Below are 14356 nucleotides of genomic sequence, written 5' to 3' on the forward strand. Positions count from 1 at the left end.
ATACGACGTCCCGCGACACCTGGCGGCATCAACACCTCAAAACCTGATGCGGAAGCTGCGAGGCTTCTTTGCCAAGCGAAGTGCTTATGGCTGTACTGGAGAAGCTGCGGGCCCGTTTAATTTCTTTCGCTTGTTTTTTTTTAACAAAGGGGAGAAGATAAATCGAAAAAGGAGGAGGGGAGACGGGAATAGAGGTGAGAGGAGTCGCAGTCGTGATTTATGGCCATTTTCCCGGAGTGCTCCCCTGGGTCCAACGAAGGCTTGCCTGCGAATGGGGTACGCGTCGACGAGGTAGTTACGCGCAGTACTGCCTACGCCGAACACGTTAGGGAACGCGCCTATCTATGGAGGTGACGTGTAATTGCACCGACCAACTGACGCCCTGAGTAGCTCCCAGCAGGACGCGTACAGGGCGTGTTCTCAGCACTCCCGTACATATTGTATGGTGCTGCTGAGTTGTTTTCAGCTTACGCACATCTTTCTTTCTGCCCGAAGAAGATTGTGTGTTTGCCATCACATAACACCCTGCTGAAATGTCCTGCAGGAGTAGGACGTTGGCAGGATACCAGGCACGCTGAAAGCGTCAGCCAATGATATCGCTGTCGATGTTCTTTTGAAAGAGGAAGACTTCCCTACACATCCGTTAGAAGCAGTCATGAAACAACACACGCTGCTGTCTAGGGCAACATAACCATCAAAGGAAACTGCAAATGCAAAAATTTGCGTGGATGTCCATATCAGCCGGACACCGTGTAGAATCGAGAAAGGTGGATCGGTAACAACCGACGTCTCCTAAAAGCCCACTCTGACGCGGCGGAGAAATGTTTAGGCTGAACCGATCCACCCGGCAATTCCTAAATCCGAAGCAGGTATGGCAGCCTGGGCCACAGGTCTCAGCGATGGCTATGGCTATCGATATCGTTACTGCTCGTTTCGCATTGCATCTAGTACAAGGTGTAGTTCCCAAGCAAAGGAGGAATGTGCAGTGAAAAGTGAGTTTCTGGAGAACGGAAACCTTAAAATAAAGGTAAATTCTCTAGCGGCATGCATGGGGGCCCGTCTGGTTTTCTCTCGATCTGGTTTGACCCACTGACGAAGACGGTGAGTCTCTTGCACGATGGTCATGTACTACGCGATGTTCTGGGACAATACGGCTCGCTGCTGCTTCTGCATATTTCACCCTAGACGCAGGCTTCAATCTAACTAAACTTTATGCACAGATACCTTGATTGCTGACCCTCTGTAAAGTTCTTCAAATTCGGCTATGTGCGCGTGTATCGCGGTTTTCTCGTGCGTTTTTTGTGTACATATCTGCGCACATTATGTAAACTTGCTCTTCATTACTTTTTTTAATATTGTATCCAAACAGAGGACAAGTAGCGTGCCACTCACGGAAAGATCAACGTTTCGAGTTATTTACTGCATATTTTTTGACTGTGCACAAGTAAGGCAACACGCTCGCGGTAGCATCGACGTCAATGTCAATTGCCTTGTTTCGATGTTTCATTTTCTCCGGTACGCGACTCTCCCCTTCCACAGCGTTACGTGCTCAAGGTCGGCCATCTTTATTAGAGCAACTTAACTAAAATTTTCGCGATTCCGCCCGGAAGTCCGCGCTTGTTGTGCGCTGAAGTACATCTGTTACACACGATACAGTAAAGTAAACCAAAGGCACAAAGATTCGTCTAAATGCACGGGATGTAACGGCGTAGCAAACGTCGCGGCTACCGCGCACCGTCAAGGTTGCAGCCCACTTGCGTCATGCACGTATTTAAGAAGCGCGAGTTAAGAGGCTGTCTGCTTCATTCGCACCCTTTTTTCACGCGCTCACTTCCTGCCGGGAAATAAATGGCGCTCTCTAGTCGCTGCCAGGAAATCGCGTACGTCGCACAGTTTGCCGTGTAACACAAGGGTCGTAGGAATCGCGCCTCGCTGCTCGCTGTGACAGCACGACGACTGTGTGTCTTCGCAGACGGTCGGGCCGCGTGTTTCATTCATTGCGCTGGCGTGATTCATCTTGCGTAGCCTCTCGACTTGCAGGCCACTTGGGTCGAGGGCCGTGGAGTGCGGAAAAGAGGGCGCTGCCGAAATGTAGGACGGTACAACTGCACGCTGCTTTTCTTGACGTATACGGGTGTACCATCCTCGCGAAATGAATAGTGGAGGGATATCGAGATTTAGATATTTATGCACACATCTTCGTTCGCGTGTGGTGGCACGTTTTCACGCCTTGATTCGATGACTCCGTACGCGGGCTGTTTCCCAAATGCGAAGTTACAGAAACTTCGTTTCGTCGTTGTGTAGCAATTATAGGTTTTAATCTTATTATATGTGTGCAGCGCTCACGAAAAACATGGGGAACACACGCTGAGTTTTCGATCCTATAATGTTTTCTGCCTTAAGTTTTGCGACGCTCACTGTCACGCGAGATTTCAGACTGTGAACGTTTGCTCATAAGCCATCTGAAGTATATTTATGCTACGTTTACTCATGCGATAGTGTTTAACTCTCAAATGATCCCCTAATTATTGTTAATCTTGCTTTAATTTTCTCTGTGTGGGTTTATTATCGGCTGTGTTAAAAGACACATAGTTGAGTAAGGCAGAATATGAGGTGGTGGGATGAAATTAGGAAATTAGCAAGTATACAAATGGAGTAAGCTGATTCAGGACAAGGATACCTGAGAGCTATGAGAGAGAGGGCCTTCGACCTGCACGAAACTATGATTATTATTGTTGTTATTTCTTATTTCTGTTGTTGTTATTGGGATGGTGGTGGCATGATGATCATGATGGGGATGTGATGATGATTAAAAACCAGCTGCTTAGTTGCAGCTTTTTTTTTTCGCTTTTGTAACGTAATAAAGAAAAACTGCAAACAAAGCGCTAAGGGTTCTCCGTGGCACAGCGAGGGGCTTACACGGTAATTATTTGTTGAAGGCGTTCAGTCAGAAGTTTTATGAGTGACAGTATAACCCCATGGCTTGCAGAGAATGCCGCAGCATCCTTGTCTTAAGACGTGCTGCGTCATTTCCCCATGCTGCGCACTGCGATGCGCACTTAACCCCAACGCCAATATAATAAACAGCCTCTGTGCGTTCGGGCGAGGGGCAGGTTGGCGACAACGGCCTGAGATGACGGACAGCTGTTATGTTTGTGAGCGACGGCGTTGCGCTCATTATTTGTTTCGTCGTGCAAGTTTTAATACACAGTTCCTCTTTGTGTTAATGTAACTTCGATCTCACAAATGCATTACGTAGCTCGATACTCCCATATCAAACCACGAAAGACTCCAGGGCTAAGTCTACAAGTAAAGGCACACAACGCTGGGCCTTATTTCCATCCCAGCAGCGTGACCGCTCTGCGCCCAGCACCGTGACCAGTATCCCATCTCGGTGATGTTCCCATTGCCGTCCTAGCCTCTCTCCTTCCTGGCGAGGGGGACGATGCTCTTCCAAAAAGCATTAGTGAAATTTAAGAAAGTGGCCTCTAAACGCACAGCTGGCACGGACTCGATGGCTGGGTCACTGCGCCAGTCAGGTATGCCGTACGAATTATTCTAACGGCATTGTGAGAAGAGAAAGAAAGCAAGGAGATGAACAGAAAGGAGGTCAATCAGACGAGCGTTCGCTCTGCTACCCTACATAGACACTTGGAATAAGAAAAAAGTGAAATAAAAAAATAAAAGTGGGAGAGAGTGAACTTTGCGTTCATGCAAGACAATGCCCAGGACTATATGTAAGAGGTGCTACTGAGGTCGCTGCACCTCAAAAGAGCAGCGCACAAATAGCCTTTGGCGCCAGTGGCAGATGCGGCCACGGTCTAACAACTTTCGCTCCGGATAATTCCATTGAGTCTAGCCGGTTTAAAGCGCCTTTAGATGCGCCTGACGTAGCATTAAGATAAGATTCACGGCAAACGCTTGATGGTTATTTAAGAACCGCAAAAGTCCCACGCTCGCTTAAAGTCCATACAAACACGGCAAGAATAAGCGTTCGTAAATAGGTACTGACCTGCTTTGTTAACTTGCCAGGACAAGAGTGCATGCAATATTCAATATTATCAACGCAGGCCAGTGACGGTAACCGGAGCTCACACCACCTCGCGCCAGTGTAGGCCAGTGTCTAATAGGGCTACCCTCCTCTTTTAACAGACGGTACGTTAAATAAATGTCTACAGTTTTCTAAATGCATTTACGTCGCCACTACAACTTACAGACGACTCCTCAATCTTTCAAGCGCTCGGCTGAAATTCGGCTTCGCGGAGATAGTGCTGAGGGGAAATTCTCGATGATCGACGCTATCGATATGGAAGTTGACGATACGCGCAACTGCAACAAAAATTAGCATATAGACGAGTTGCAAGAAAGTCCAGACAGCTTGCCCGGTTGTGAAATCGGCACAAGATGGCATGGCGACCTAGTTTTGCAAATGGGTTCGTCGCACTCCACGCGTGCACTTTGATGGGAGGCGCATGCTCGCACGAAGCTGTTTTCACACAAATGTCGAAAGAAACAAACAAGGACAAGTGACGCACGCTGCGACAAGCGACTGCGGTCCACTCCTCTTGCAGTTTAAGATTTTTCAAAGCGACTTACTCTTACTTGAATTTTGCGATATGCTTGCGCCCTATAGCGCGTTCGAATATGACAGTCACCTTTTACTACTTCCGGCTGCACATTGAAATACCTGCAACATTAATGCGAGTAATTTAATTTAATGTAGTGTAGTCAGTAATTCAACAACGTGCGCATAACGTATATGAAAAGAATATGAACAGCATTCTAGCTCTCGTTTTACTGCAGCCGGACAACCCACCTTGTTCAACGTCCGCCATGTTGAATCCCTTGCGGAAGGCCGATGGGGCCCCCCACTGGCTGCTGACCATAACGTTGTGCCGGGGCTGGTACCAGAAGTCGTAGCCGAAGTCGGAGACGTCAAGCTGTGGCTGCCACGTGCCGCGAACGTTGAATGTGCGCTCCTCCAGCAGAAGAAAGCTTCCTGCGAGATGTAAGGACTTGGGATGCAAGGGTGGCAGACGAGAAAAAAATCGGTGTACTGTATTACTTGCTAGGACGCACCGTTTGCGTTCACTATTATCATGCAATAATGAATCACGCATGTCTTTTTGAAGCAGCGCTACTCTCTTTCGCTCTGCCGAACAGTGCGCGGTCGTCTTGTCAATGCAGTGCGCATCCATGTTACATTGCGAGTGCTTGAGATCTGATGGTGTCTGAGACTGTGCATCACCGGCAAGCGCGTACAAACTCAATCGCTCAGGCCAGTCGTACTGCTTAGCTTACTCGTGTTTTACGCACCAAAAATATGTTTGAACGAAAACATTAAGGAAGTGTTGACATATAACGCATGTCCTCTGTTCGGTGCTTTAAGTCATGAATCATTATGACGAGTTCAGGTCAAGTCTGGACGCTATGCTATGTTTTTTTTCTCATCTTTCGCAAACGCCGTCTCAGCTGATTCATGACACTTCACGCCAAACGCAATGCCTGGTTTACGCGACGCACCGGAACAAAGGGCTACGCGACGTACCGGAACAAAGGGCTCCGGAAGCATTTACCCCGTGCGGACATCTCAACACGGGAACGCTTTCGATTACTCGGAAATATACCAGAACGAAGGCATATAAAGCGTAATAAACAAAGCCACAAGAACGTCTGAATCCACAAGCACGAAGATAAGACAGATCCACGTACTTCCCGTCATTCGCATGATGGCTGAACGACGGCAGCGCTAGGGTTCCCTGTCGTGATTATTGTAGTAAACTCCATGCTTCTTTTTTTTTCTTCGTACACGTGGCGGGCAACCAAACCGCAACCTTCTACTTATCAGCGGAACGTCACTGTCGGTTGTCAACTGCCACAGGTGTTGCTAGCTAGCCAACAAAACGCGCCGTGCGAAGGGTGAAAAAGCACGAGTATGGCGTCGCACCTTTGGCGTTCTCGTTCTCGTCGCCCATGGTGCTGATCATGACCTCGCCGCTGGTCAGGCAGTGGGGCGTGTGCGGCGCCGACAGCCCTTCCCGGTGCAGCTCGTCACCCTCGATTACCTGTCGCGAAAAAAAAACATCGTTGGGCTCTTGTACTAGCGCATCATGCTACAGGTCGTGAAAGTTACCGACGGAGGCAAAGCCTGAGCGAAAGTAAACAGCACGGTGCGACAGCGTTTGCCTCTCAATTCGTAACGGTTGAAGGCCCTACTCGCGCTATTAAGGTTCTTGCGGTCTACGGGGCTTCACGACAGACTCTAAGAATGCCGCCCCCTACCGCTCTGTAGTGTACGCGCTTTGTTCGTGCTTGCCTCCCTTTCTTTCTATCTCCCCCTTCCACTCTGTTTCTCTTTTTATCCCTCTTAACCCTTCCCCCTGTGCAAGGTAGCCAACCGGAACTACCTCTGGTTAACCTCCCTGCCTTTCTCTGCATTATTTTCTCTCTCTCTCCACTGCGTACCCGCTGCGGTAGCTCAATGACTACGGCTTGGGGCTGCATGAGCACGATGTCATGGATTCGATTCCAATAGAAGCGGAATGCAGAAGAGAGAGAGAGAGAGAGAGCGAGAAAAGGCGCTCGTGCATCGTGCATTTGTGCACGTTAAGTAACCCCAGGTGGTCAAAATTAATCCAGAATTAATCCGAGGCTCGTCACCATGTGCCCTGTAATGCTGGGCAATCGTGCGAGAGCAATTATTTATTCCCATGCAGGTCGCACGCAAACAAAATTGTGCATCCTCATCGTCCCTTTGCGCTCCAAGAGTGGTTGAAATGGCGTGGCCGTTCGTGTACCGGACATTTCCCATGGGAGAGCCTCAAGCCCGACCTATAGCACGCCCTCGCGTGACCCGAAACAGTTGTCCAACATGGGTGAAGCGCGGCTCACGCGGCTGTTTTACTAGAGTGCTCGAGCGCTCAAGTATAGGAGGTGGCCACACTGTTCTTTTTGCTAGCCGAACCGCCAACCTGCGTGGCTTCAGTTTATTGTTCCCCGTTACAATATCCCCGGCGCTTAAAATTCCATGCACTGTTATACGTTGTACGGTGCCTGAGGTCGATACCAACTGCGGCGCTTAGGGCTTCCTATGAACACACGGGATGGTGCAGTGCTTGTTGACAAGACTTTGTTCTCTTTTATCGGGCCTTGAATTTGTTTACCCCATAGGCTCAAAACAGACATCCCCGCGGGAAATAAGTGACGACGTCGTTTTACAATGCCCCTTTGCACGCGGCATCCGGGAACCCTAATTACAGGAACCCTAATTACAGCAGGCTTGAACCTGAAAGTTCGAGTAAACCATAAAAAAAAGAAACGAAATGAAAAAGAAAAAGGACGTCGAAACCAGGTGTCGTTGTTCTGTCATTAGCCCGAAAAGAGATCGCTCGTTTGGTTTATTCATTTCAGCGCCTTGCGAAACGCAAGCTACGCGGGCTCGGGCACGTGCGCTTACCTTGTACAGGGTCGGCGCCCTGGGATTGTGCGCCAAGTCGATCACGTAGACGCGGTCGCTGTCGAGGCAGGGAAGCACCAGCTTGTCGCGTCGCTTGCTCGGGTTGCCGTAGCAGCTGCTGCACGTGTTCCAGTTCATGTGGTGCAGGCTGTCACCGCAGTACGGCATCTCCAGCCGGTGGACCACCTGCTTACACACGTCGCGCGTTGTTGTGGCGGGAAACGAGTATCAGGTGACACTCGAAGCCGGCTGTTCCCTGTATACCCCTTCGATGAGGCCTAAGTTAGGACCCTAAATCGTGCTTGCGAGAACGCGCAACAAGTTCTTACTCCTCTACGCACGACTGTCACAATGGTGGCGTCTATACCGGTACAATGAACACAATGAAATACATGCGCGCCACAGATTACATCGGTGCTTGAAATTTCCTACAGTACGAAACAATTGAATATAAGATAAAGCAAGATATGAAAACACACCTCGTCATTTACATTGGCGGAAAACAGCAGCGAGAAAACAGCTGCATTTGAAAATAGAGAGACAATGAAAAAAATAAATATAAAAAATTTTTGCTGTACGGAATGTGCAAGAGAAAAAAATAAAAGAGTATGGCGCCATTTAGAATCTCACCTGACATTGTACAGGGGTGAAAGCGTTGAGGAGCCTTATAGCGTTTATGTCTGTGGTCTCTTGGTCAGCGAAAACAAAATTCGTGCAATACTTCTGAGAAGTTATCTTCATTAACTATATCAGCTACTGACAATCGGCAGACTCCACTCGAGAATTGCCAAGTAAATGAAAGAAACACGGAGCAGGGTCCGGATATACAAACTGTTGGTGAACTTTGTTAGAACTGTCAAAACGAGGAAGAGCTGCAACTCCTGCTCTTATTTTCTTTCAACTGCAGAGGTAGAGTTGTGCTTTCCGTCTGGCTTCTAGTGATGCAAGGCCATGGCTGTATTTAATTTTAAGTACATATTGAATAAGAATAGTCCTATACAATGAGTGTAGTGACATTATATTGTAGTGATTCTAATCTCTTCACAAGGTACGTGTGTTGAGCGCACCAAAACACGGGCGCATATTGTAGTTCTTATCGCGCAACATACTTGCAAACAAAGCAGATGGCGAACGCACTAACAAGAACAGAAGAACGGCGGAGTTTTCTTTTTTTTTTCAAGCTCATGAGAGTTACCCGTTGTTTCAGCCACGTGTGTCTGCGGGATAGCTACTCTTCTCGCTTCGATAAGGAAAGCCAGACTCTCCAGTGTGCCTTGAATAGGTTGAATGATAGGCCATTTACAGACACAAAGGCTTTTGGAGCCTGGCCTCACAGCTTATCAGCCCAGAAAGCCACTCGAGCTCTGTTACCGTACCTGAAGGTGACAGATTTGAGTGCCCGATTTCAGATACGCCACAGCTGGCTTAGGGCATGTGAAAGTGCAATCAAGACTCATGTATTCTCTCTTTCTCTCTTTCTTTCACTCCTCCATCCCCCTCCCTATCTTTCCTACCCCTTCAATTCTCTCTCTCTGTAGGTTTACTATGCCTATTGTTATACTATACCGCCATTGTTAATATTCTCAATAAACCGCACACCTCGCAAGCCCAGAAGCTAAAATGCAACTAGTGAGCTCTAGTTAAAATCTTTCTTTCCAAGGAAAAAGAAATCTGAGGTAAACGACGCAGGTTTTTAGGATATTTAAAGTAAATGCCTTCGTCGCTTTCACAGAAACACTCTCAGGGGCTTTAATTTAGTAGGCACGTGACGTTCGTGCAAAATTACTTGCGCCCAGACGGCCCATAGAATATGACAAGGCCTTGCAACGCAAGAACCAATGACACCTTTAAAAATAAAAGCATTCGCGCGCTCACTCACTTTTAAATAATATGTCAAAAACGACGTCCTTTACTGTGCATTAAGCCGATTAAATGCGCCAGCTGGCCTACACCTGCGCTTTCTGAAAGTGCCTCAACTGCGCCGCTGTTCCTTAGGCCTTGCCGAGTTAGACCGGGATATTACGGGATAGCATTCATTTTTATCCTTCTGGATGGCATGTCCCGCTTCGCAGGCCCCGTCAGTCGGGTTGTTTTGCTCGTTGTTTTCATTCAAACATGGTTGTGGTCATGCTGATTGCGCAGTCACTAAAATAATCTCGAATTGCGCGTTCTTTCTTTTTTTGTGTGTGAAAGTAGCTTCCCCTCAGCACTGCCTACTCTGCGGTAGTGAATGCTTTACAGGGAAAAACAACATGTGGAAAGGTGAAAAAGAAAAAAAAATCGCGCGGCTCATTGCACCGTGAGGGCATGGTTTCAAGCAATAACAACAATAAGAACAAATCAAGAGAACTTGTGCAAGTCCAGGGTGTTATGGCAGTGGGCAGACATTGCCGGAACATTCGTCAAACGCTGGAAACCTCTTTTTGCATGAAAATGCTTAAGACTGGCCAAAGTATATCTCGCCGCCTTTCTATATACGTACGTGCAGTCGACGCTCACGTACATGACAAACTGCTCTCTGAACAAACACTATGCTTTGGTCTGTGCGCACGTTTCATATATTATAAAATATGCAGTAATGCCGCATTTATTTTACTCATTCATTCATTCATTCATTCCTTCATTCATCCTGATATTCGAAACACTAATAGCAAACAAGTCGCCAACGCCTCAGAGGAGTTCAGCGTTGTTTGTGCGGGTGGCTGCATGTAAGGGTCACGCGGGGTGGTCAAAAGAGACGCGTGGTTCGACAACAAAACGGCGGCACAAAGTTATAGCCATAGGGGGTGGTGGAGCCATGGTTTACGAAGAGCGCGTAAGTGAGTTGACTGTGAGTTGCGGCTTCCGCCAGTCGGTTCGCAGAAGCAGTGCCGTGACCTTGAAGTCAACCCCTCGCCGCTAAACCGCCTATGCCGAGACATTCTGCAAACGGGCCAGAAGCCCCAACGGGGCGTGGAAGCCTTTTCTTCGTGGAAGTGTGTCTTGCGAGGTTGTGAGACAAGAGACTCGTTGCACTGCAAAGGGCTTGTGGCAACGGCCTTGAAGCATTCTAACTCCGGATAGTGTCACCCTGGAGCCCCGTTGTGTGCACACTGCGCGCACCGTAGTGTGATTGGACGAACGATGGGGAGAGGAGGGTGTTTGGGGACAATCTTAGGTTGGAAGGGGATTCGGTGGAGATTTGGCTGAACGAAAGAAGACCAAAATTGTAACATGGTTGTAACTTTTGACTCGTAGTCTGATGTCTGTGTAAATTGTTTCCATTCTATCGCTTGCCTATTCTATCTTAATAAACAGTTAACTTCTTGCAATCAGCGTCACAGCCTTGCCTATTGTAATGTGACTTCGCGACATCCCCAATGACTTCAAGTTTCCCTCACCGACATCGAGGCGAACATCAACTGTCTCCAAGATAAATAAATTGTTGTATAGGTGAAAGCATGGTGTGACGTGAAATAAATCCTTATAGCTATTAAGCAGCTTGGTATACCACGCGCTGAGTATTCGTTCGCATAAAATAAAGTAATAAAAGACCGCACAAGAAAAGAAATATAGCCACTTCTGCGTATTTTGCGGGGGCGCACAAAAAAAAAAAGCGATCTTCTAACATACACGGAGCAGTCACTATCAACAAAGAAAAGAAAAAAATATATCTAGCAGGTTCCATATAGCTGTGCGATAGCATCAAAGCCAAACACACACCATCAAAAAGATTCCTGTCTCAAATGACAAAAAAGGAACGACAATTCGCAACCTACTTTCGCTAGAGAGTAAGGAATTCAAGAAATGGCGGGATCATTAGTGCAGTGATTTGGACACAACAATCATGATTTCGTGCACAGAAGATGGCAACACAAAAGCGACTCAACAAAGAAACTGGAGCGCTTCATTCGACAGCTGGCCTGTGTGAACGACTACAGCCTTCAGCGTGATTTCCGTTTCGCGCCTGTGCTGCGCTCACCCCGATGGTAGACTTTCTCTTTTCCTTAGCACTTTATCCTCCCCTCTTTTTTTTCCTTAGTCCAGGATAGTAAACCAAATATTCTCATCTAGTTTACTTCCTTGCCTTTCCCTTTATTCCTCTTTTTTTCCTCGTCAGGAAGGTGGTAAACTACTGTATAACCTACTGTCGGTGCCATGTAACCCAAACCATTTTTTCTCTTTTCTTTTGAAATTACATTATCTTTAACCAACATTTGTTGAATGTGGAACTGCTTCTACCAAAAAGAAAAAAAATGTTTACATGCAGCACTTAATTGATTGGCACTTCTCTCAATATGTTCCGCAAATTGATGAATGTTAGGGAAGTTCATGATTTCTCAGCCGACACACTTGTAGCCTGAAATGAGTAAAAAGAGTTCCCGCGTCAATAATCGGCCTTTCCCCCCAAGAGCGCATCACGTCATTCCAGCTGCCTGACAGGCAAATATTCTGCAAGTTTATTTTTCAAGAGTGTAAGTGCTAACAGGATCACCGGAGATCTGCCCAGCCTGCTCTACCTGAAGGCACCAAGAATTACAGGTTCTCACTGTTTCGAATGAAACTTACTGCGGTCCTGCATTCAACTCGATACGCGGCTCGCAAAGCTGCGCTACAATTCTCAACCACGGGACACGACTTTCCTCTGTATCGCGCCCGTACTCTGCGTATGACGTGATACGTTGTGGTGTGCCTTCCTCTTTCTTTTCTTTTTCCACTCCTTCCTGTTCCTTTTTCCTTTTTTTTTCTCTCTTCTCGAGTGGGTGGGCGCGGTGCCTGTTGCAGGAAACAATCACTAGGCCGCTTCTCTTTCTCTCTATGTAGCGCTTGCACATGTTTAACACGAATAATAGACAAGTTAGGGTACACACAATAACATCACGCATCACCTAACACCGCTGCTCTTACACGGGAAAAAAATTCGATCTAGACAACAGAAGCTTATGGCAGGACGATAAGCGTACTTGCTCCTCCTATCTCTCCGTCCCGGTTACATGTACGAACGGCGCCTTTCGTCTGTTTACGTTTGCTTGTCTCGGTGAAAGTAAATCAACACTGCCATAACGATAGGCATGTGGCTACGCTATCAAACTCGCTGAGAGTAAAAAGAAACGATATAGCTTCGGAAATCGATTTGGCCTGCGCGACAGCTCGCGGTAGAGTGATGAACGATCGCTTATGTGTGTGCACGTGATGCTTTCGTGTGGCTTCTCTTTCTCGCCTTGCTTACCTCCACATCACCTTTGCATAGTGAATGAAAAATAGAACTTCACATTCCGCATCGGAGCACTTTCCGGCTTTCTACAAGCAAAACAGACCATTTCCCTCAGTCTTCTCGCTTGAAAAAGGTTTAGTAGTGCTCTGTAAAATGTCTGTACTTTTTTGTGAGCTCCGCAAGCCTTGAAGAAAATTTATATAATAATAAAAAAAAACATGACCACATCCGTGTAACCAATATACTTAATTTCACAGGTAGTGCATTAACTTGCATTAATTACAATATCTGGTGCTTCGCGAAAGATAGCCTCAGCTGCTTTTTCTCGAGAAAACCCGACCTCATTAATTCACAGTGAAGAGTAACCAAACCACGCTGTTCAGTTTTTGTCACCTATGCATTTTCGGCGCCACTTTACCTGGATAGCTTTTGATGCATCACCGACAGCGGCAGCTTAGTGGATATGGCGTTCTGCTGCTGGGCATAAGGTCACCGTTACCATTATAGGCGGTGGTGACTACAATCTGGTGGAAGGACCCAGTTCAAAAAAAGAAAAAGCGAGAGAGAGGGGCAGGAGGAATGTGACTAAAGATAAGTAAAATTTGGCTCGTAAGCTTAAACTAGTGGCGAATACACGTTTTTTATAGTCGTCACGACGGAAGTAACTCTTACAGTAACACGGCGGTAATCTCACGACAAAAATCGTTGACGATAAATGATTACCGGTATTGGTGTAAAGACGGGAGGTCAGAACGTATACTGCGGAAACCTGTCACCTATATTTGCCAAAACCTGACGAAAATTTCAGGATGAAACATTTGTTTTTATTCTCTTGCGCTTTCGGACTGAACAATAGGCAAAAAAGGGCAGTTGTACCTAGATTTCAATGCAAGCGAAAACATAATAAGCAAGGAGACCGAAGTGCTATCGAAATCAATCAGCCAGTCATCCACTATGACACAATCTTCATAACCCGGCCATTTCATTGGAATGATAAAACTCCCGCATAACTTTCAGTTCTTGCCTTTAATTTGTTCTTTTTAGCGCCAATCAACTTTCACCGATCAGAGTTTGTTGTCCCCCTGGAACCAGGAACCGAAACCGGGAAAGGTCGAAAGAGACAGAGAGACGCGCCGGGTCAAAAATGCTCGAAGCCATTCAAACTTCCTCACAACGCTGACATGACAAGCGTGCACTCCGCGATCTCAGAAAGACCGCGGAAAAGCTCGCCGGAAAGCCTCATTTGCCTACAAAAGCAACAACAGCAGCCGAAAGTGCGGCGGTGCGACGTGAACCCCGGACCCGAGCCGATAAGCCCCGAGCGTTCGGTGAAAGCCCAGAAGCAAACAGAAGCGGGAAGCTGCGCGGAAGCCAAACACCGAACGCGAGAGTCGGCATTCTCCGTGCGCTTCACTTATTTACGAACTGATCTTCGACGAAATAACAAACAAAAGATCCACCGCCACCTCGCATCACCGTGGAAATGCTCGCAACGAGCGCTTCTCCCAAGAGCAAAGCATTAGTTCGGGCTCGTTGGCAGTTCATACTTACTGGTGTTTTAGCGCAGAATCTACAAAGAAGCAGACGGAGAGTTCAGTTCGTGTCTCTGTCCGCTTCTTTGCAGATTCGGTGCTAAAACGCTAACAACTCTCCCCAGAGATTCCGTTTGCGGCAAAAGACGTTTTCACGTTTCCTTGTCTAATGTC

The 14356-nt window shown here is 47.2% G+C and overlaps 2 protein-coding genes across 7 annotated transcripts in view; one reads left to right on the plus strand and one right to left on the minus strand.

Moving 5' to 3' along the window:
• Nucleotides 1-14356, plus strand: part of LOC139059352 (uncharacterized) — an 82746-nt gene that overhangs the window by 36293 nt on the left and 32097 nt on the right. The gene's annotated exons all lie outside the window — the stretch shown is intronic.
• LOC139059353 (methanethiol oxidase-like) overlaps nucleotides 1-14356 on the minus strand; it is a 423146-nt gene that overhangs the window by 31622 nt on the left and 377168 nt on the right. For 2 of the 3 annotated variants that reach the window (XM_070537646.1, XM_070537647.1), the window contains exons 3-5: nucleotides 7457-7642; nucleotides 5948-6065; nucleotides 4817-4999 (exon numbers count right to left, since the gene is read on the minus strand). In XM_070537646.1, coding sequence (XP_070393747.1) covers nucleotides 4817-4999; nucleotides 5948-6065; nucleotides 7457-7642 — 487 coding nt within the window. The remainder of the gene's footprint in view (nucleotides 1-4816; nucleotides 5000-5947; nucleotides 6066-7456; nucleotides 7643-14356) is intronic. The other variant, XM_070537648.1, reaches the window with a different exon arrangement.

The sequence above is a fragment of the Dermacentor albipictus genome, chromosome 4 (genome assembly GCF_038994185.2).
Source record: "Dermacentor albipictus isolate Rhodes 1998 colony chromosome 4, USDA_Dalb.pri_finalv2, whole genome shotgun sequence".
Taxonomy (NCBI): Eukaryota; Metazoa; Arthropoda; class Arachnida; order Ixodida; family Ixodidae; genus Dermacentor; species Dermacentor albipictus.